Raw genomic sequence first — 18,835 nt, 5'->3', positions numbered from 1 at the left:
GCTTTCTTAGTTGACCGTAGACCCAAGATTGACACGGTATGTGACTTAGCGTTATTGAGCTCCAAACCACGCGTTCAGAGATAGTTTGTAGATAGATTTGAGATTCAGCTAGCAGGGCTAGGTCATCGGCTCATGCTATCGCTCTATAGGTGAAGTCGTTGAAGGCGGGGATCCATTATGATGTGACAGCATTTATAGCGTAAAGATCCTAGAGATACGGCATCATTAGGGATGGTAAACCAACAGCTTGAGTTGTTTTGATGAATGCGGTATGCTCAACGCTACAGAAGACCTCTAAAATATCGAAGATTCTCTCGTTTAGTACCGGGAGATAATCTTGAAGTATATGTTTTTGAAATTGCAAGTTAAAAATGACTTCGTGCATACGTACAATAATGTTATTTAATTTTGTATCTTATTTTTCCTTCCTTAATACTTTCAAAATAAGTAACTAAATAATAACAATTTATTACCGACAAGAAAAGAAATCATAAATAAGAATACAATTTTTAAGTATTTTAATTGAATTTGTTTAAATTTGATACTACTTATGTAACTATCAGTCTGAAATTTATATCCTGATTCAGAAAGAAACATGTATCCAAACACGTATTATCTTGTTGGAAAACATACGTCACCAGAATAAGACTATAAAGGGCACTTAATATTTTTAATGATATGAAAAGAATATTCTTTAATTTTCGTCGAAAACAATAATTTGTTATACTGAAATTGATACAATATTCAATTTTATAGTTAATTTTCCAACGAATATTTTTATACCATAAAATACACCATGAAATTTGTAATCGATGAGTAACTAGCAGTTACCTCCATTAATTAAACTGATTTCATACGTGTCAACGATGGCAGCATAAAGTATGTGTTTGTTTTCTAAAATTAGTGGCTCTGAAGAGAACAATTAGATGTTTGCAAAGCACATTTAGAACGTTACGTATCTAAGAAAATTCAGCTTATCGAATACTGGTATAAAACAGAATAGAAGCATAAGAAGCGCATTTTTTCAAATGCTACCAGTTAATGCGTACAAGAGAGTAAATAAGAGCTCGAGGAATATTAAATAACTAAAATGCAACTACTCAATGCGACAGTAACTTTAGTTATAATTGTTATTATGCATAAGACTGTCGATTCTGTAAGTGTTGTGCTCAATGAAAGACAAAAAAATCAATAAAAATCATTATACATAAAATACTTCTCTGTTAAAGAAAATGACTATTGACCAAATCAAAAATACCATGAAACCGTATAAAAACAAATGTTTAAGAGTCACAGGTGTAGATCCAGGTGAGACAGCCTTTACTTTATAAATTTTTTGTTCTGTATTTTATATCATATTTATTTACTTTCATAAAAATCCCCATTGATAAATTTTTTTATGAAAATCTGGCTTACTATTTATCTATCATTGATCCATTAGCAAGACTTTTCCTAGTTCTTTCATTCATCCTTTTAAAATTTATTTTAGACATCGTTGAAGGGACTAAATCCGGGAACTTTCCCAGCGATCCAAAGCTAATGTGTTTTACAAAATGCATATATAACATGATGAAAGTTGTAAGTTTAAGCATGAAAATATAGCTAATCAGAATGTTTTAATCAATAATTATCGTTACAGATAAAAAATGATGATCTTTCACTAAAAGAAATTTTCAAAACAGTTGATTTGATGGTGCCAGATGAATATGTGCCACAAATGAAGAAAATAATTGAAGATTGTCTTGGAAAGGGTAATAACATTTGATAAGCATAATTAGATAATTGACACTTTGCATTTTTCTTAAGTTTCGACAAATATTTTCATCTTCATCTTTAAGCGCATTGAAGTTGGTCAAAGTTATTTCTTGATCCAAATGATTCACGCATGAAGAAATGTCTATTATATTGAAAAATCTAAATTATATAAGTCATGTATATTATTTTCATTTCAGCTAATACTAAAACATCAGATTTGTGTGAAAAAAGTTGGTTACTATCCAAGTGCTTCTACGAATCAGACAGTTCGGTATGTTCAGTTTACTAACCATTATTATTTTACATAATTAATATTTTGGATATATTTTATCATATATAAAGTGATTAAACAAAAATTTTAACAAAATACGTTTACCGTAAAAAATTTACTTACATAAATGATTTCCGAAAGTTATTGAGCGATGACTATTGCTCAAAATAAGTAATTTGTTACTAAAACTGAACAATTTTCTCCTTAAACTGAGTTACTGAATGCTTTAAAAAGCAATTATTTATTTGAGAATCTTTCAAATGAGAAAATTATTTAAATTATTTTCAGTATTAAAAAAGTAAGAAGTCATACCTCCAAAAAATTAATATTTTTACGATGTTCATAATTTATGTTAGATTCATTCAAAAGCTTATAAGTTTAAGAAAAAGTTGTAATGCTGTAGTAATAGATTTATATAGTACTCTATTATTTTGAATCACTTTAAGGATTTCAAAAAAATGTGAAGCTAGCATTTATTTGAATTGATCGGGAAATATAATATATTTAATTATGTAATGTTCAACATTAAACTTTATGTTAGATTTATGAATTACGTAAAAAGAATTGTAAAAATGCAATTTGCATTCCACTTGTCAAGTTCCTTCAATTGAAATTTTTGAAAAATTATAAGCTTACTTGTGTCTTTACAAAGCTTACAAATAAAATGACCAAATTATTTACCTTTCCAGCTTTATTTCTTTCCATAACGTGGGTTTTCGAGGCATCGATCAAGATGAACGCTTTACCGCTACAACTGCTATTGTGAATTAAGATTCACTCAGCCATTTACTGCTTCTTTTGTGGAAGCTTTGAGTCAGGATTATTTTATCACTTTTGATTCTTAAATCAATCAATGAGTTTGATCGCACAGGTGAAAAATTTGTTATTTTCTGTATGTGTGTAATGAATCTGTTTGTCAATTCATTAATTCTCGTCATTTTTACATTGTTCACGATATCTTAGCAAATCTGTATTTTCGTTTTCCGACATTTGTATGGTTTACTATTTCAATAACAACAGAACATTTTGGTGCGATGCGAACGAATGTTTTACTACGATTATAAACATACGATTATAAATGTTAATTTACATTTTGCATATAATTTTAGTGGTTTTATTTTTTCTGCATAATTATACTTTAATGATTGAATAATAAATAAAACTATGTTTAATTTTGTTCGATTTTTGCTTATTTTTTCAATGCCTAATTTAATCTGATCATTGTAATATTGGTAAAATATATTGATTACTCTGGCATGATTTAGTAGATAAAGTTACTTTCTTAAAATGAGAGTCTGCTCAGGAGTAAGGAAACGTTACTATTAGACGAAAGAAGAAGACTGACAAAATGAATAAAGATCACTTTGGAACCGAAGGTTTCTGTAACGTTTCTACAATTTATTAGGGTTGTGGATGTAATTAGGATATTGCCCAAAAAGGTAATTATCTTATTATGTGCTGCGTTGACCCCTTGAGAATGCAATTTCTGTATTTTGTTCTGTATTGTTTGTGACTTAAAGATATTTTTCGATATTATTTTTGACAAAATGTGAAAAACAATTATTTAATGAATTTTAATTTAATTATTTAATGAGTTCTCTACACGTAGCAAAGTCCTATAGTGTATGTTTGTGTGTATACAATTTATATCTGGAATAAAGCCAATCGCTTTCTTTAATAAGTCATTAATTTTTTGTGACTTTGCAAACTATTCTATAACATCAAACAAACCGTTGAGAAAGTTGTTCTTTACTCCGCACAGCAGTACCAACGAATATAGACGCACTATCCGTCGAAGTACGCAAGCGAAATTTCGGTCATAGATTCTCATTCCACTTTGCTTCAAGTCGATAACAAAAGATGTGATTTTAAGTAGTTTGAAAAAAATCTTTTTTCTAAACCATACGCACATGGCGGACGAAAAAAACCCTCAGAAAGGAAATTTTATTATCTGTCCACTATATCAACATATTTTAGAAGCACATATTGCTACAAGGAGAATGTAACTATCTGTATTTCTTTTTGTTTCTAAATATATATAGACTTTTTTTAATTTTCTTTATATTTAAACTGATATTGATGCGGGCGACTCCCTAGACCATGCCGGGTTGGTCGTGCTGGATCTTCATAAACGGGTTTTCTGGTGCTGGTGGGGGAAAACGTAAGTCAACTCAAAACGCAGAAACGGATGGTAATTAACTATGGCTCCCACCTGGCTACATATTGCACTCAGGTTAACTTGCAATACTCCGACGGCAATATATAGTTATAGGTTTCTGGCGGACAGGGGCGCACCAATTATATAAGAAAGAGATACAAGATTCAAATTAATAGCAAACATATGGTAAAACTTCTGCTAATAAAAAACAGCGTTCAACTATTTATTATGGTATTATAAAATAAATAGGTCAAATATTTCGTGCTGGCATCGCAAGCAAATGTGTGTTTGTTACTAATCCTTTAAAGATTTTCCATTTTTTTTTCTTTTTATTTCATTTTGATTCGATATATGTCATGCAAAGTTTAAATGCCATAATTTAACTAGGAAAGAGCATACTTGTCAACATTTCACAGATTTCATTCCTTTCCAAACGTTTCTTCCATTGTAATAACAATAATAATGATAAATATTAACTATTAACAAAATAAGTAAGCTTACAATTCGATTTTGCTCCTTTCATAACTATAATTTCATTATAAAAGTAAATGAGAAGTTGAGAAACAAGATAAGAAAGAATATAAACTTCTACTTCTTTCTTAACTTTAATTTGATCATAGGTGTGTGATTTTTTTCTGGCGTCTGACATTTAATAATTTATTTGGAGAGTTATAAAGAAGTAGTTAAGAAAAACAATTACACCAGGGAAAAGTTATTCTATACGAAATTCAAATTAAAATTATAAAATATACGAAGTCAAAACACAAGTTTTAAAAGTTGTTAATATTCGATTGTTTAAATAATGATTATTTTCTATTATAATTCGATCAATTCATACTAAATTCATGTCAACTATACTGATACACTTTTCGAAGAGGTATTAAATAACCAGCGAGGCGGTTAATTATTTCATGATAGAACGTTTAATTGTTTTATCTGAAAAAATATTCTTACGGTTATTCTTCATTCTTTTGAATAATGTAATCTGTTGAAAGTTTTTTTCTATTAATATTCTCAATCACGTTCGATATTGTCATGAATAAGCTTATTAATCTACAATTTTTCCAACATTTGTTCATGATTTACGTTCAAAAATATAAGATACTAAAATTGAATTTTATCACTTAAACCAAACGAAGTCGCAATAAACGGGTTTACTTAATCAGGTTTTTCTTGAAAAAAAGGAAACAGAACGAGTAAGTAAACTTAATTCACTATTAAAATAATATTTCCAAAAAATGTAAAACTTTACGCTGAGAAATTTCAATAAACAGTTTAACATACATACTAAATAACGGTAATGAAAATTTTTCCAAAAATGTTGGAAAAAGTTTTTATCACAATGCCAGGAGTGGGTTAATTTCTCGATCGATCATCTCAATAGTATCGAAGTCTTCCCAAAGTATTCAGCGGAAACCTATAGGAAACTAAACAATCAACTTTTTAAATTCTGTTCAAGACAATAATAACCTAAACGAATTATGAAAGTGTACATTAGATTCAATATTAATATAATAAAGAAATGATTAATACATTTTTGAACATAGACATAACATTTAAATTAAAATAATTTAATTCATAATATTCGATGATTTTCTCGTCGATATTTGTTTATACGAGGTGGAAAATCTTTATCCATGCAATGTAATTTCACGTCGCGAACTGTATAGTTAAGGATTTCTCAGAAACTGGTGTGTCTTACGAACTGTTATTATTGTGTCATTTGCAAACGTGATAAATTGCACGACGTTTATAGCCTCGGTAAGGGGAACTGTTTACATTATGGAAATGTTGGACTATTGATGTTGTCGAATAAATGTTGCTCGAACGGATTCAGGGGGACAGAGTGTTTCCGTTACTCTTTTACCCCGATATCAACTCTTGAAATTGAACAGCAGCTCGGGAAAGCATAAACTTATAATTGATTGAGATTTAAAATCATTTCAAGACTCACGTTGTCGGACGGTCACTTATTCTACACGAAATGTAACGTTGTAGCATTGAAAGACTTTCGCACGAGAAATAATAATAATGTTACTCAGCCAAATGTCCTAATTCTTGTATTACTGAAAAGCTCCGTCGTTCGGAGTTACAAGATATACATTCATTTTTCGAGGAATACACCTAAAGCATAGATGATTTGTTGCACAATTCGTCACTTCCTAATGAGACGTTTGGATATTTCCTGACTTGATATTCCGGTATAAAAGCTACCTGGATAGTGTTAAATAAGTTTGATTGAGAAGCCGAAATAGACGAGGCATGATGTTTGTTCAAGTCCAATCAAAGATGAAGGTTCACGTGGCTATAGCTATTTTAGTTGTGACCAGTACGCATTTCGAGTCAATGGTGTGCGCTGTAAGTTGTGCGTGCCTTCGTCTGGAGGCATCGCGAGTCTAAAATTTATATTTCATTGGAGATAAGTCTCTCATTGTTTTTTATAAATACCGTGCTGCGCTGAGCGAAAACAGTTCTCCGAGGGCTTTTCACATTCGATTTCGTTAAACGGCCGTAAAAAATTTCAGAAAAAAATGAATATCGCGGAGATAAAAGAAGCTCTAAAGCCAATAAGTCGTTCGTGCAAAACGAAAACCGGACTCTCGGATGGTAATTATAAGCTTGAAAGCGCACCGATGGTCGATGAGAATCGACGCGAGCCATCATTTTTCTTTCTAATTTCCATGATAGAATTGCTCGCCGGTACGATGAACGGATTATGGCCGAGGGACAGGTCGCTCATGTGCTATTTTAAGTGCGCGGCAGTGACGTTAAAGCTCGTAAGTAAAACTATTTATTTTCGGCACTGACAAAGAGGTGCATCGCCGTTTTGTCAGCGATTATGGCTAACGAACGGCACTTTCACAGATGACCAAGGAAGGAGAACTAACGATATCGAACATCAATAAGCAGCTTAACATGCTGATAGCAGACGAGCTTGTACCACGAGTAAAAGAAATTCTAGAATCTTGTCTAGCAACAGGTTTGCATCGTTACCGTGCAACCATTCGAGTAACTCGTATTAAATAGCCTATTAATATATTTTGCAGTAATCAAATCTAACGATGCTTGCGAGTTTGCTTTTGACATGATGGTGTGCTCCTACAACATCGATCCCGAGGTAAGGCTTTCACGTTCGAAACGAACTTCACGTCAGAATTTTATTGCATTCGCTACTCTTCTTTCAGTTGTACTTTTTACCTTAGTTACGATCTAAAAAGGACAGTCGATCGAAAGAACTACCATCACTACTACTTTCCACTTACTGTATATTGTAGAAATTTATATCCTCAAACAGAGTAATAACAAAATCTATTGCATATGTGTTCCTACGAGTGTATCAGTAGTATACTATGACGGGCTATCGGGAATCTCATAAAAGATATGCGAAGAAAGAACCGCTGAACCAATCCTTAATTTCATATTGTAGTCAAGCCTGATCAGTTGTATGTGCGTCTTCATTTCAGTAGATACGAATAGAAATGGTAACTCGTGATAATTCAGAACGTTCTCTCGTAATTAAAGAGTAAAATTTTAAATAATAAACTTACATTTTGAATTCTTTAACTTCGAACGTCAGCCTCCGCCGTTTGTTTCCGTCTGTGGCGCTCAAAAATATATTTCACAGCTCTTTCGTTTCATGATATGTGGTAGATACGACGCTAAGTAAAGAATGTGCATGGTTTGTAAGAAGTGTGTTCACAAAAGCAGAGTATGTCACAGTCAAGGATATGACCGAGCCAAGACAATTATTACAAATAACTATGTAATACTCGTAGTATTCAAGAGAATATGATTGGGTTGGGTGATTATAGTATTGAATCATCATAAAGGTTCTTGATAAAACTATTCGATAAAATATAATTGACAATTTCTTTGTACCATTTACTAAAATTAATAAAATATTATTACACTGACTGGGTTAATTATTGCATCGTTTAAATATTGGAATCCATGAAAGAAGATTCAATAAAATATCATCGGATTGTTGTGCTGTTGAATCATCATTCAAATTTATAAAATATAATTCAATGCAATTAAATATTATTGATGTTAATAGTCAGTTTTATTATTTATTATAATTACTATTGGAGTTCATTGATAATAGTTCACTTTTTTGCTATTGAGTATGATTAATTACCATTGAATATGAATTATTTTGAATATAATTCAATGGAACTTTTGTAGCAGGGTATGATACAATTTGCGAGTAATATATTCTGGCAATAGTTATTTCTCTATATATTAGTACGGTTAATACAATACATGGGCTTTCACGAAGGAACGTAACAAAGAGAAAATTCGACGAAATAGTCTTTTGTTCGAATTATAGGCGTGACGCACGAGAAGGATCGCCAAGGAAGCGACGCGAGCGGAACAAAGTCGGGTGAGTCCTTTGAATACGTTGTAGCGTATCCCAAACTTTTTAATTATTTGCGACGTCGACGTCGGTAGCCACGGGTCTGTCTGAATAATCCAGACGAGCCCCTCGAACTGGCTCAGGATGAAACGCGCGGCTCTCCCATTTAACAGCTTCATCAATTTACTTGTATTTTATCATTTTTGCTCGAACTTTATTTCTTTGTTACTTTTATTTTGCTTTGGAGTATGAATTGAAATTCATCTTTCTTTCGAAAAAGAATGTGATCTTTTGCAGATATTTTTGGGTTATCGCCGCTCGAATCTGCATCATCCACGTTTTCATTAATATCATCATAACACAGTTTCAATCTAAATTTTGACGTTTGCAATAGTATCCCTTTAAATGAAAAACGGTATAGAGTGAAGAAACTACGACGATTTTCAAGTTTATATTTTTTATCAGCTTCCATCTATTTTGTAGAAATATTGTTACGAATAAAAAATGTTATTTCTTAAAAATTTAATATACCATTTGGAAAATAAGCTCATCTCAGATTTGTTCAGAATTAACAGGAAAACATATCCTTTGCTTCAATGAACGAATAAAATTACATTTTTTCTACTATTTTTGATAAACAAAAACTAATTGTACCATCCATTGGAAACCATGTTTCTACATTGTTTTCATACTAAACGTAATTCGTTTACATTACTCACTGAAAACTAATACAAGTTGAGATTTGAGCTGATACTATTGAAAAGTGTATGTAGACAAGGTTTAGCAGGTAGGGTAATTAGTTTTCCATTAAAAATAATATAAACAAAGTTATTTAACGTTGAAAGTTAAAGCGAGACTGTCTTAAAATCTACAAGATGTGTAGGCAAAACGTTACGAGGAACAACGACCGTACGAATACGTGTACAGTGTACACGTATGGCCCTGCGTAAAGAAATAGAAACGCCGGAGATTGTCAATAGTATAAATAGGCAAAATATTCAGCAAACTTAAGGCTCCGATCTAATTACCCGTGATTGACAGATCACGTCACCCAATATCGTGAAATTTCTATTAACGTAAAGTAATACAAAAAAGAAAATGAAGAGGGCGGGAAGATTTGAAACTTAAAATTCATATCACGTTTTAGCTAACATATCGATATTTTAAAAACTTTTTGAAAGTGCTCTTAAATGAATACTCGCTCGCAGAGTATATGAGAATGAATATGTAACATACATAAGAGACGAAAAAGGGTTAAATTTATTATATTGCAATGTCAATTGTATTTCGACCTTCTTTACTTGAAATGAAAAATTAAAATAAAGTCGACAAGCAATATTAAAAATCTATTTGTGAGCACGTTCTTATCACCACCCGTAGACATTTGGCAATCCGTTGAATCTCGGCTCACGCATTAATGAAATTGGTAATTTAAGCGAAACGGTCGAGCTTTTAAAATTTGTTTAAATACGAAAAATGACGCAACGCGAGATAATATAACAGATTTGGATAGTAATATTTGACAGTTAAGTTTTTTAAAAAGTGACTATGTATCATTTTTTTGATTCCTACTTCATTAGGAAGTGGCGAATAGTCCTGACTCGCTGACGATGTCCTGGTATAAAAGTTTATGCGTGAATGACGTTAAAGAAGTTTGACAAGCGAAGAGTGTCAGGGTGTGATGATTGTTTGAGTATTCTATTTGAGCGTGAAAGTTTACACGGCGATAACTGATACTCGTGAGTTAATCGAGCGTGCAGTGAGTTTTTGAAAAGATCGTTGTATGGTCCGACGCAGTTGCACGAATGGAAGTGACAATCTCTTTCCGGGACACTTATTGTTCTGATTGCAGTTCGCTAGCTGTCCGGCTGAAGTAGTACTTTAATATCGGTGACGTTCCGGAAAACATTTGATATCGATGGATTGAAATGTACGTAGAAGCCTATGAGCAAATCTTGAAAAGCGAAAACTGGAGCTTCGGACGGTAATTATAATGAACAGTAGATGATGGTTAGTGTACGGCAGGCATAATTATTTGTTGTTTGTCTAGCAGTCGTGTTAAAAGCTGCGAGTGTTTAGCTGTAATTCGAAACTCGAAAAATTCATGTAATTCCATTCTAAAAGTGTGACGATTTTACTTTAATCTACGTAAATAAATCATAAAATGAGCATCGATTCACAAGTTCACTCTTTGCTACATCTGTGTTGTTGCTTTTCTGACGGGCCCGACGAGTAGTCTTATGAAGATTATTCGAACTTTGTTTCCACCATCGCAAACATTTCAACGCATGATGTTAATGTTAAAAAACGAAATTGAACGAAAGTACAATATCTTAGAAATAAGCGACATAAGCGATGATACAACACAGATAAAACTACCATTATATAATTAAACTTATATATATATATATATACATATATATATACATATATACATATATATACATATATACATATATACATATATACACACACACACATATATATATATATATATATATATATATATATATATATATATATATATATATATATATATATATATATATATATATATATATATATATATATATATATATATATATATATATATATATACTGTATTATATACAGTATGTGTAACAGTTACTTATTAATCGTATTAATCTACTCGTCCGATGTAGATGAGTGATTTCACATCGTTCTCTAGTTTATTTCAGGTATAAACTAACGTATATACTTTGTCAGCATACCTGTTTGACGTTGTAGCTATAATAATAATAATAATAAGTATATAATAATAATTGTAATAATATTAAGTATTGTTATTCAAGTATGATATTTATTTTTGATAAAAAAACATAAACAAGTAGCTATGAATTTGTTTGTTCTTATGATTACAGCATTATATTCAATAAAAAAGGCTGGAATAAAATTGTTCAAAGAAACCAAAATAACATGCAAAACTATTGAAGAACAAGTTGGAGTATAATAAAAAAATTGTATAATCCTCATGCCTACTCGCCTACAGCAGAAGTTTACCTTTCTTGAAAGGTGTGAGGTTATAATATACTTGAAAAATACCATTCTGAAATATATTTTGCAGCTGAGGAAGGATTTTAATAAACAACTTGGTATATATTAGTAATAATAGAGGAATTGGTACCACGAATGAGAGAAAATTTTACAGTAACAAAATCTCATGACGCTTGCTAATATGCGTTTGATTTGATAACATGCGGTTACCAAACGGACCCATCAATGGCAATTATCACAACTAATTTTATGCAAAAGTATGTTATTCTATACATTATTTTTTTCTTTGTAGTTATACCTATTACCAGCATTGTTCGTTTATAAAGTATCAATCGATTTAATGTACTTTAAGTAATCTTTACCTATTCTGTTATAGAACTAGAATAATAGTATTGAGTATTCATATATAACCGAATGATGTATAATGACAAAGTATACGTACGTAGTTTAAATTGCAACTCCGCCGATACAATGAACTAGCGAAGAGTGTATATAACAAAAAATACGTTGAACTCTAAGTTCAGTCAATGTATTATAGTCTGATTAATTATGTCTAATATTTATTTTCAGCGTGTGTTGGTTTATAAAATCAAATATGATTATAAATACAGCTTTGAGTTTTCACCTGTATAAAAATATATATAATTTTTACAGTTTTGTACAATAATTAACCAATCAAATCAGTAATTCTAAGATAAGTTTGATGTGGTCAAACATAGTTCCTCCACAATTATAATTGTAATAACTTTTCAATAAAATCCCTATTGGAATTTCCCACATGGGATACCACATAGGATCCCACATGGAAACCTACATGGGATCTTATGCGGGATCCCGCATAGGATCCCACATGGGATCCCAAAAAATTCAGAAAATCTTCACAATCCCACATGGGATCCCTCATGGGATCCCTCATGGGATCCCACATGGGATTCCGCATGCGGTACCAAAAAAAAATTATTGATATAAGCGTATTTTCATTGATAATACCTCGAATAAATATTTTCAACATGCAATAATACTAATAATCACAATTTTAACTCATTACATTTTATTTTCTTAATGAAAAATCGAATTACAAATTTATTATTCAATAGTATTAAGTTGGAACTTATATCACTTTTAATATTCATAAGCTTTAATGCAGAAACCAAATAAATTGTTTTTCTTTTCATCTTCGTGCGTCTTGTATGGCGTAGCCGATATGTCGCTTGTATAATCCTTTCCAAGTCGCTGCCATAGCTCTAGTAGGATCGATGACGTTGCAGTGTTTCATTAAGAGAACGGTAAGAAGAATAATATTAATTGGAAGCAACGATTAACATAGTTAACTTTAGTAGAATAACAATATTTTTATAACCTTTGATAATGCGTAATTCTCGACGGAAAATACATTTATTTGCCAATTCGTGTGGTTGAAATAAACAACGAAAATCTGCGTCGAAATATTTGAGGTTCTTATTGAAGCGTTTATTTCAACCACATGAATTGGCAAATAAATGTATTTTTGAGATAAAAACAACGGTAGTAGTTAATGACAAAGAAAGACAAGAAATGTCCCGTCGAGAATTACGCATTATCAAAGGTTATAAAAATATTGTTATTCTATTAAAGTTAACTATGTTAATCTTTGCTTCCAATTAATATTATTCTTCTTACAGTTCTCTTAATGAAACGCTGCAACGCCATCGATCCTACTAGAGCTATGGCAGCGACTTGGAAAGGATTATGCAAGCGACATATCGGCTACGCCATACAAGACGCACGAAGATGAAAAGAAAAACAATTTATTTGGTTTCTGCATTAAAGCTTATGAATATTAAAAGTGATATAAGTTCCAACTTAATACTATTGAATAATAAATTTGTAATTCGATTTTTCATTAAGAAAATAAAATGTAATGAGTTAAAATTGTGATTATTAGTATTATTGCATGTTGAAAATATTTATTCGAGGTATTATCAATGAAAATACGCTTATATCAATAATTTTGTTTTGGTACCGCATGCGGAATCCCATGTGGGATCCCATGAGGGATCCCATGTGGGATTGAGAAGATTTTCTGAATTTTTTGGGATCCCATGTGGGAACCAATGTGGAAATCCTGTTAAATTCCCGGAAAGGATTCCACATGGGATCCTATGCGGGATCCCGCATAAGATCCCATGTAGGTTCCCATGTGGGATCCCATGTGGTATCCCATGTGGGAAATTCCAATAGGGATATTTTTCAAATTTTAAAATTAACTATGTAAAGCATAAAATTGATTTTGAAAATGGATGTTCCGAGTAGTTTTAAGTTGAAAATTAATTCATAAAACTCAAAATTGAAGATGAGGTCAGAAGCTTCTTTTACTTTGGGCCAAACATAATTATTTTGAACTTTAAAAAGTTACAATATATTGTGAAATTTATTATTAATTGTCATAATTTTTTCGATAAAAAGTGTATAATAAAAATGGTAACTGCAGAGATACCGACAAATTTGTTTGAAATTCAGATTGAGCTAAATTCCGCAGCATGATGACAGTTTGAAAACTGTCAATACTTCTCTAATGACACATTTCTCAAAACATACATGATTGATTGCACAATCATTCGCTTGATAATAAAACGTTTGTAATTTTGCTGACTCGCTGATGACATCCTAGTATAAAAGCTAATGCCCGAATAATGTTTGACAAGTTTGATGGGCTAACAGACGGAACAAAGGTGTCGTGTGCTCACACGAGAATCTATCTTAAATATGAACTTTCATTTGGTATTTTGTTTATTTGTGATTGGAATGCTCTTTAAATCAACTGAAGGCGGAGTGAGTTTCTCGTGAACAATTTTTTTGGGAAAAGTCCATCGAGTTATAAAAAAATGTGTTGCACTATTTCTTTCAACAATAAATTTTGCAGTGTCAAAATATAATACCTCGAATTTACGACTTCTCATATATATACTATTTTATTAAAAATTTTATTCTTTTTATATTATCGTGCCTTTACAACTTGTACTTTTTTATTTGCTTTTAAATGATTTTTAAAAATTATTTTTAGAATAAAATGGACTTAGAAGGTCTCAAAGATATGTTAAAACCAATGAGCAAATCTTGTAAAACGAAAACTGGAGTCTCGGATGGTAATTAATGCGTAACATACAATGTATTTCAAATGTCGATAGATTAACATTTTGATTGAAATAACAGCAGTGGTTGCTGGTACAAAAGATGGATTGTTTCCAAAGGAAAGGCCACTTATGTGCTTTCTCAAGTGTCTTTCAGTGATGTTAAAAGCTGTGAGTAATTGTCAGTATGACCTATAAAATATTTTAAATAAATGATATTATTCGTTAACTGCCTTGGCGTTGGTTCTATTCGTTTAGTTAGATGCGCGAGTTAAGATGTCACTCTTAATTAAATTACAAATTATGTACGGTTGCAGATGAACAAAAAAGGAGAATTTACTCTACGTGATCTTAATAAGCAAATCGATTTGTTAATAATGGAAGATCTAGCTCCTCGAATGAAAGCAGTAGTGAAAAAATGTGTGGATAATGGTTTGTAATATTAGTATCACTTAAAATTCGACGATTTCATTAAGAAATTTCATAAACTTTTTTCCGTACAATTAAAATGATATAATCTACGTTTATCGGATAAATATGAAAGTTATAAAAATATATTTTACAGTACCTCCATCAGACGACCCCTGCGAATTAGCTTATAACATGGTTGTCTGTGGCTACAACGAAGATTCATCTGTAAGTCGAAGCGATTTATTTTTATGCTTGACGTTATTTGTCTAATTATCTATAAACATTTTGCAGCTATACTTTTTACCGTCATGATTTTTTACGGGAGTACAAAAAATATTTTATACAGAGAAAAATTTAACATATTTCGAATTTTATGTTCAAGACTCAAATTGACAAAAATGTAATAGCTGACAATCACCAAGATGAAAGTGATGTATCTATGTAAATGTTTTCTGTAAGTGTAAACATTGCCAACTCAATATTTTGTGAACAATTTACTTAAAAAGTAAAAAATTTGAATGTTACATAGTAATTTATATACATAATTTTAAGTCTGATTATATATAATTTTAATATTTTGAAATGTCGATGGAACTGCATTTTATATAGGTATTTTCTCTTAAAATTGTAAATACTAATCAAAATGTTGATTTGAAAGTTTACTAATTAAAAGATGTTCGTATCATTCTTGGAAGCATGTCAAATTTTCTATAGATTATTCCTATAAATGAAAGTAAGATAAAAGATCTTCATTTATATTTCTCTTTTGAAGATCAAGTTGTAATTTTAAGTCGATAAAATTCTATAATTAAAGTAATTATTATAGAGAACATTTATGGTTCTGTATAAAACAGTGTTTTATTTTTAAAAATTTAGTCTAATTCAAACAGACAATCTTTATAGATAATATAGTACAAGAATTGACTGTATATTCAATTCTGCATAGTTAACAAATTTTTGTATATTTTAATGTTTTTAGAGAATATATTCTTCATTCAGTATTCTAAACATATGAATGAATCCAAAACAAATTACTAACACTTCTCTTGTTTCCTATTTTTCATGCACAACCAATCTTGTGGTGATTCTTTATACATAGCTGGCACAGCCAAATGATTACTAGTGGTATAAGGTATATGCCATCCCTCATCACTTTTTTGTGCACAGGGATCGTATTGAATTGGTTCAACTATATTGATTATATGCCTTTTCTCTGGTACAGAATAAAAGAAATATTGATGCGACATTTGCCAATTTCTAAAAAGCTTCTTGAGTGTAGGATCTTCAAGTTTAAATTTATGTTGTCTCATCAAATCTCGAGACACAAAACATGTTTCAGATCCACTTGATAGAGTTAAATGTAGTAAGAATGGGTCATCTTGAGATCTGAAAGCAGGCAAAGACAAACAAATATTAATCATCTATTATGTTACCAGTAACTGAAATCTTATTGTAAAAAACCACGAATTCCAAAATTTTACATAAAAATTATGTTTCTATCTAAAGCAAATTAAATTAGGTTGACAAAGTTTTTCCAAAATTCTCATCAAATATAATTAACTTACATATTTTTTATATAGAAAACATCAGTGCTATCTTCTAATATTTTAATTTCTTTTGTTGACCACCATTTCATGTGTACACGTCCCACTACAAGAACTCGCTTTTTTCTTTGATGGAAATAGTTAACAACCTGCAAAACCTAAAGATAGCTTCTATGAAATAAAATTATAATAACTGTTAAAGCATAATTATTCTTTTGGAATTTACATTTTCAATAGATCCTTTCATATTTCCATTTACTCCACGAGTTGCATATGCAACATTCAATCCATCTATGATAACATCATAAGGTTTCATACTTTGCAGAAAAATCATATAATTTTTCAATTCTTGTGGAGATGTATTGCGATATACATCTTTTCCAACAATTAAATTTTTTAATATGGCTGATGACAACACTCTGAAATCTGTTTTAGAAAGTACAGTAGGTTGTAATGGCATATTACAGTGTTGGCAAATCCCTCTGAAAAAAAGTAAAATAATTATTTTTAATTTGTAAATTAAAGAGTATTATTTAACAGCAACTTGACAAAAAGAATCGAAATCTAGAAATTTGTTAAAAAATGTTTCGATAAAAATCTTGTACATTACAGAATACAAGAAAAAAACTCAAAATTTGATATAATCTTTGTTTACATACTTTGTAATAGAAGTTTTTTTTGTAGTATATCCAATAGATTTGAAAAATTCTTCATATGCAAGAATAACTGACTCTTGTGGTACAATAGTATATTTCTGCCATGAAAAAAATATTTTTTCTATTTCTTTGACTAATTTGTTTCTTTTAAAATTCCGTTTGCAATAATCCAAATATTCAACATAAACAAATGGTGATAAAGGTTGATTGATAAGAAATTCATCAATCATTTTCAAAGCCATATCACCTCGATCATTTCTAAGAGCTGCAGCAATTATTGCTGACATCTCTGTCGTCGTTGGTGTTTGAATAAACTTAATCATTTCAAGAAGTTTGAAACATTCTTCCCATTCTGATGTCAAAGATAAGCCAGCAATGCAAAAACTTGCTGATCTTGGATCAAGTAATTCGTATTCTTTTCTTATTTTTTTGTATACCTTAATGATATTTTTTTCTTCCTCTTTGGTTAATGGAGTCAAAGAATTTTTCTGTTTTTGATTCATTAACTTTAGGTATGTTGTCATAGTAGATAAATTAAGTGGGTACTCATTTCGTTCTAAAAATTCATAGTAATTGATACTTTGATCTAACCTCTTATAATAAGAACAAATATCATAGACTTGGGAATCAACATTTATTTCATTCAAGTGTTCAAATTTCTGTAACAACTCTTTCCTCACTTTGCCCCACTGGTTATCTTCAACTGATTCATCGTTAGCAAGTTTCTTGTTAATATACATGTCAGTTGTAACTAAATGACCGATGTTAAAAGCTTTCTTTTTATAATTATATTCTGTTCTAACCGTATTCAATTCAGACTTAGTACACATTCGTCTAGCACATTGTACTAGACAAAACAATGAATAACCATTTGGTCTCATTTTATAAATACTAAAAACAAAAACAACAGTACTTAAAATTATAGTTTAATTATCATGTAGAGGAGTAAAAATATGTAAACTGAATAGATAATTATTTTAAGATTATATTTGCTTCTTGTTTAAAAAACTATGACATGTTATTTACAAGCATCATTACAAAGTTGTGTAAATAAATAATATAACCTCTAAAGAAAGTTCCATTAACGTGTTTTCTCGGTGTAACAGAATTATTATAGTAAAAAACTTTGGATGCACGCAGAAGCAGACGCAGCTGACATGTTGATTGTGATTGGTTTGTTTTAGAATGATCGACCATGTATTACGCGTGCGTAGTGCTTAAGGAAAAACGTAGAGGGAAATTTGAAATACAGATGACAGGTGGATAGAATCATTACTTTTTTGGCAAGTAAAATTAATATGTGTGTAATAGGAATAACGAATGAATGTTGATAGTTGGGTTCTACTTTTTTCATGGTTGATTAGTATTAGACCAATTATAATGCGTCCTATTTGAAATGTGAATTATTTTTATGATAATCTTTTGAAACATGTATAACAAATAATCTGCACTTGCTATGCGAAAGATCGACCATACTCGGATGATGATCCATTATTTTTGAAAAAATCTGATTTGCATTTTGCTCATGGTCGAGTACAAAACGCACAGAGCATTCGCC

General features: G+C 30.6%; 4 protein-coding genes across 5 annotated transcripts; 3 read left to right on the top strand and 1 right to left on the bottom strand.

The window, feature by feature from the left end:
- Positions 1-1,018: 1,018 nt before the first annotated feature.
- LOC131671349 (general odorant-binding protein 72-like) lies at positions 1,019-3,148 on the top strand. Its single transcript, XM_058947711.1, has 6 exons — positions 1,019-1,156; positions 1,230-1,308; positions 1,490-1,578; positions 1,640-1,751; positions 1,953-2,026; positions 2,716-3,148. The coding sequence occupies exons 1-6, from the start codon at positions 1,091-1,093 to the stop codon at positions 2,731-2,733; spliced, it is 438 nt and encodes a 145-aa protein (XP_058803694.1). The 5' UTR covers positions 1,019-1,090; the 3' UTR covers positions 2,734-3,148.
- Positions 3,149-6,414: 3,266 nt separating this feature from the next.
- On the top strand, positions 6,415-8,095 carry LOC131671347 (uncharacterized). Its single transcript, XM_058947710.1, has 6 exons — positions 6,415-6,542; positions 6,710-6,791; positions 6,873-6,961; positions 7,050-7,164; positions 7,232-7,302; positions 7,370-8,095. Exons 1-6 carry the CDS (start codon positions 6,447-6,449, stop codon positions 7,385-7,387), a joined length of 471 nt encoding a protein of 156 aa, XP_058803693.1. The 5' UTR covers positions 6,415-6,446; the 3' UTR covers positions 7,388-8,095.
- Positions 8,096-11,221: 3,126 nt separating this feature from the next.
- Positions 11,222-15,783, top strand: LOC131671323 (general odorant-binding protein 83a-like). Of its 2 annotated transcripts, XM_058947674.1 has the most exons (7): positions 11,222-11,240; positions 11,424-11,813; positions 14,600-14,681; positions 14,749-14,837; positions 14,984-15,098; positions 15,232-15,302; positions 15,369-15,783. In XM_058947674.1, the coding sequence occupies exons 3-7, from the start codon at positions 14,606-14,608 to the stop codon at positions 15,387-15,389; spliced, it is 372 nt and encodes a 123-aa protein (XP_058803657.1). In that variant the 5' UTR covers positions 11,222-11,240; positions 11,424-11,813; positions 14,600-14,605; the 3' UTR covers positions 15,390-15,783. The 2 variants fall into 2 exon arrangements, with proteins under 2 accessions (XP_058803657.1, XP_058803656.1); XM_058947673.1 differs by lacking the exons at positions 11,222-11,240; positions 11,424-11,813 and adding an exon at positions 14,254-14,367 and having other exon boundaries at positions 15,369-15,781.
- A 178-nt stretch (positions 15,784-15,961) lies between these two features.
- On the bottom strand, positions 15,962-18,421 carry LOC131671322 (mitochondrial ribonuclease P catalytic subunit). The gene is made up of 5 exons (XM_058947672.1): positions 18,342-18,421; positions 17,281-18,168; positions 16,848-17,103; positions 16,643-16,779; positions 15,962-16,463 (listed from the first exon to the last, which is right to left on the bottom strand). The coding sequence occupies exons 2-5, from the start codon at positions 18,156-18,158 to the stop codon at positions 16,112-16,114; spliced, it is 1,623 nt and encodes a 540-aa protein (XP_058803655.1). The 5' UTR covers positions 18,159-18,168; positions 18,342-18,421; the 3' UTR covers positions 15,962-16,111.
- Positions 18,422-18,835: the final 414 nt, after the last annotated feature.

The sequence above is a fragment of the Phymastichus coffea genome, unplaced genomic scaffold (genome assembly GCF_024137745.1).
Source record: "Phymastichus coffea isolate CEN01 unplaced genomic scaffold, Cenicafe_Pcof_1.1 PCOF00124, whole genome shotgun sequence".
Taxonomy (NCBI): Eukaryota; Metazoa; Arthropoda; class Insecta; order Hymenoptera; family Eulophidae; genus Phymastichus; species Phymastichus coffea.
Note: the sequence above shows the minus strand (reverse complement) of the source record. Positions and strands in the feature narration are given on the sequence as shown.

Coding starts and splice junctions, on each gene's coding strand:
- LOC131671349 (XM_058947711.1), top strand. CDS start 1,091: ATGCAACTACTCAATGCGACAGTAACTTTAGTTATAATTGTTATTATG. Junction 1,157..1,229: donor TGCATAAGACTGTCGATTCT/GTAAGTGTTGTG, acceptor TCTCTGTTAAAG/AAAATGACTATTGACCAAAT. Junction 1,752..1,952: donor TGAAGATTGTCTTGGAAAGG/GTAATAACATTT, acceptor TTTTCATTTCAG/CTAATACTAAAACATCAGAT.
- LOC131671347 (XM_058947710.1), top strand. CDS start 6,447: ATGATGTTTGTTCAAGTCCAATCAAAGATGAAGGTTCACGTGGCTATA. Junction 6,543..6,709: donor TCGAGTCAATGGTGTGCGCT/GTAAGTTGTGCG, acceptor AAAAAATTTCAG/AAAAAAATGAATATCGCGGA. Junction 7,165..7,231: donor AGAATCTTGTCTAGCAACAG/GTTTGCATCGTT, acceptor TATATTTTGCAG/TAATCAAATCTAACGATGCT.
- LOC131671323 (XM_058947673.1), top strand. CDS start 14,302: ATGAACTTTCATTTGGTATTTTGTTTATTTGTGATTGGAATGCTCTTT. Junction 14,368..14,599: donor TTAAATCAACTGAAGGCGGA/GTGAGTTTCTCG, acceptor AATTATTTTTAG/AATAAAATGGACTTAGAAGG. Junction 15,303..15,368: donor GCTACAACGAAGATTCATCT/GTAAGTCGAAGC, acceptor AACATTTTGCAG/CTATACTTTTTACCGTCATG.
- LOC131671322 (XM_058947672.1), bottom strand. CDS start 18,158: ATGAGACCAAATGGTTATTCATTGTTTTGTCTAGTACAATGTGCTAGA. Junction 17,104..17,280: donor AAAAAAACTTCTATTACAAA/GTATGTAAACAA, acceptor ACTTTTTTTCAG/AGGGATTTGCCAACACTGTA. Junction 16,464..16,642: donor GTTTTCTATATAAAAAATAT/GTAAGTTAATTA, acceptor GCCTGCTTTCAG/ATCTCAAGATGACCCATTCT.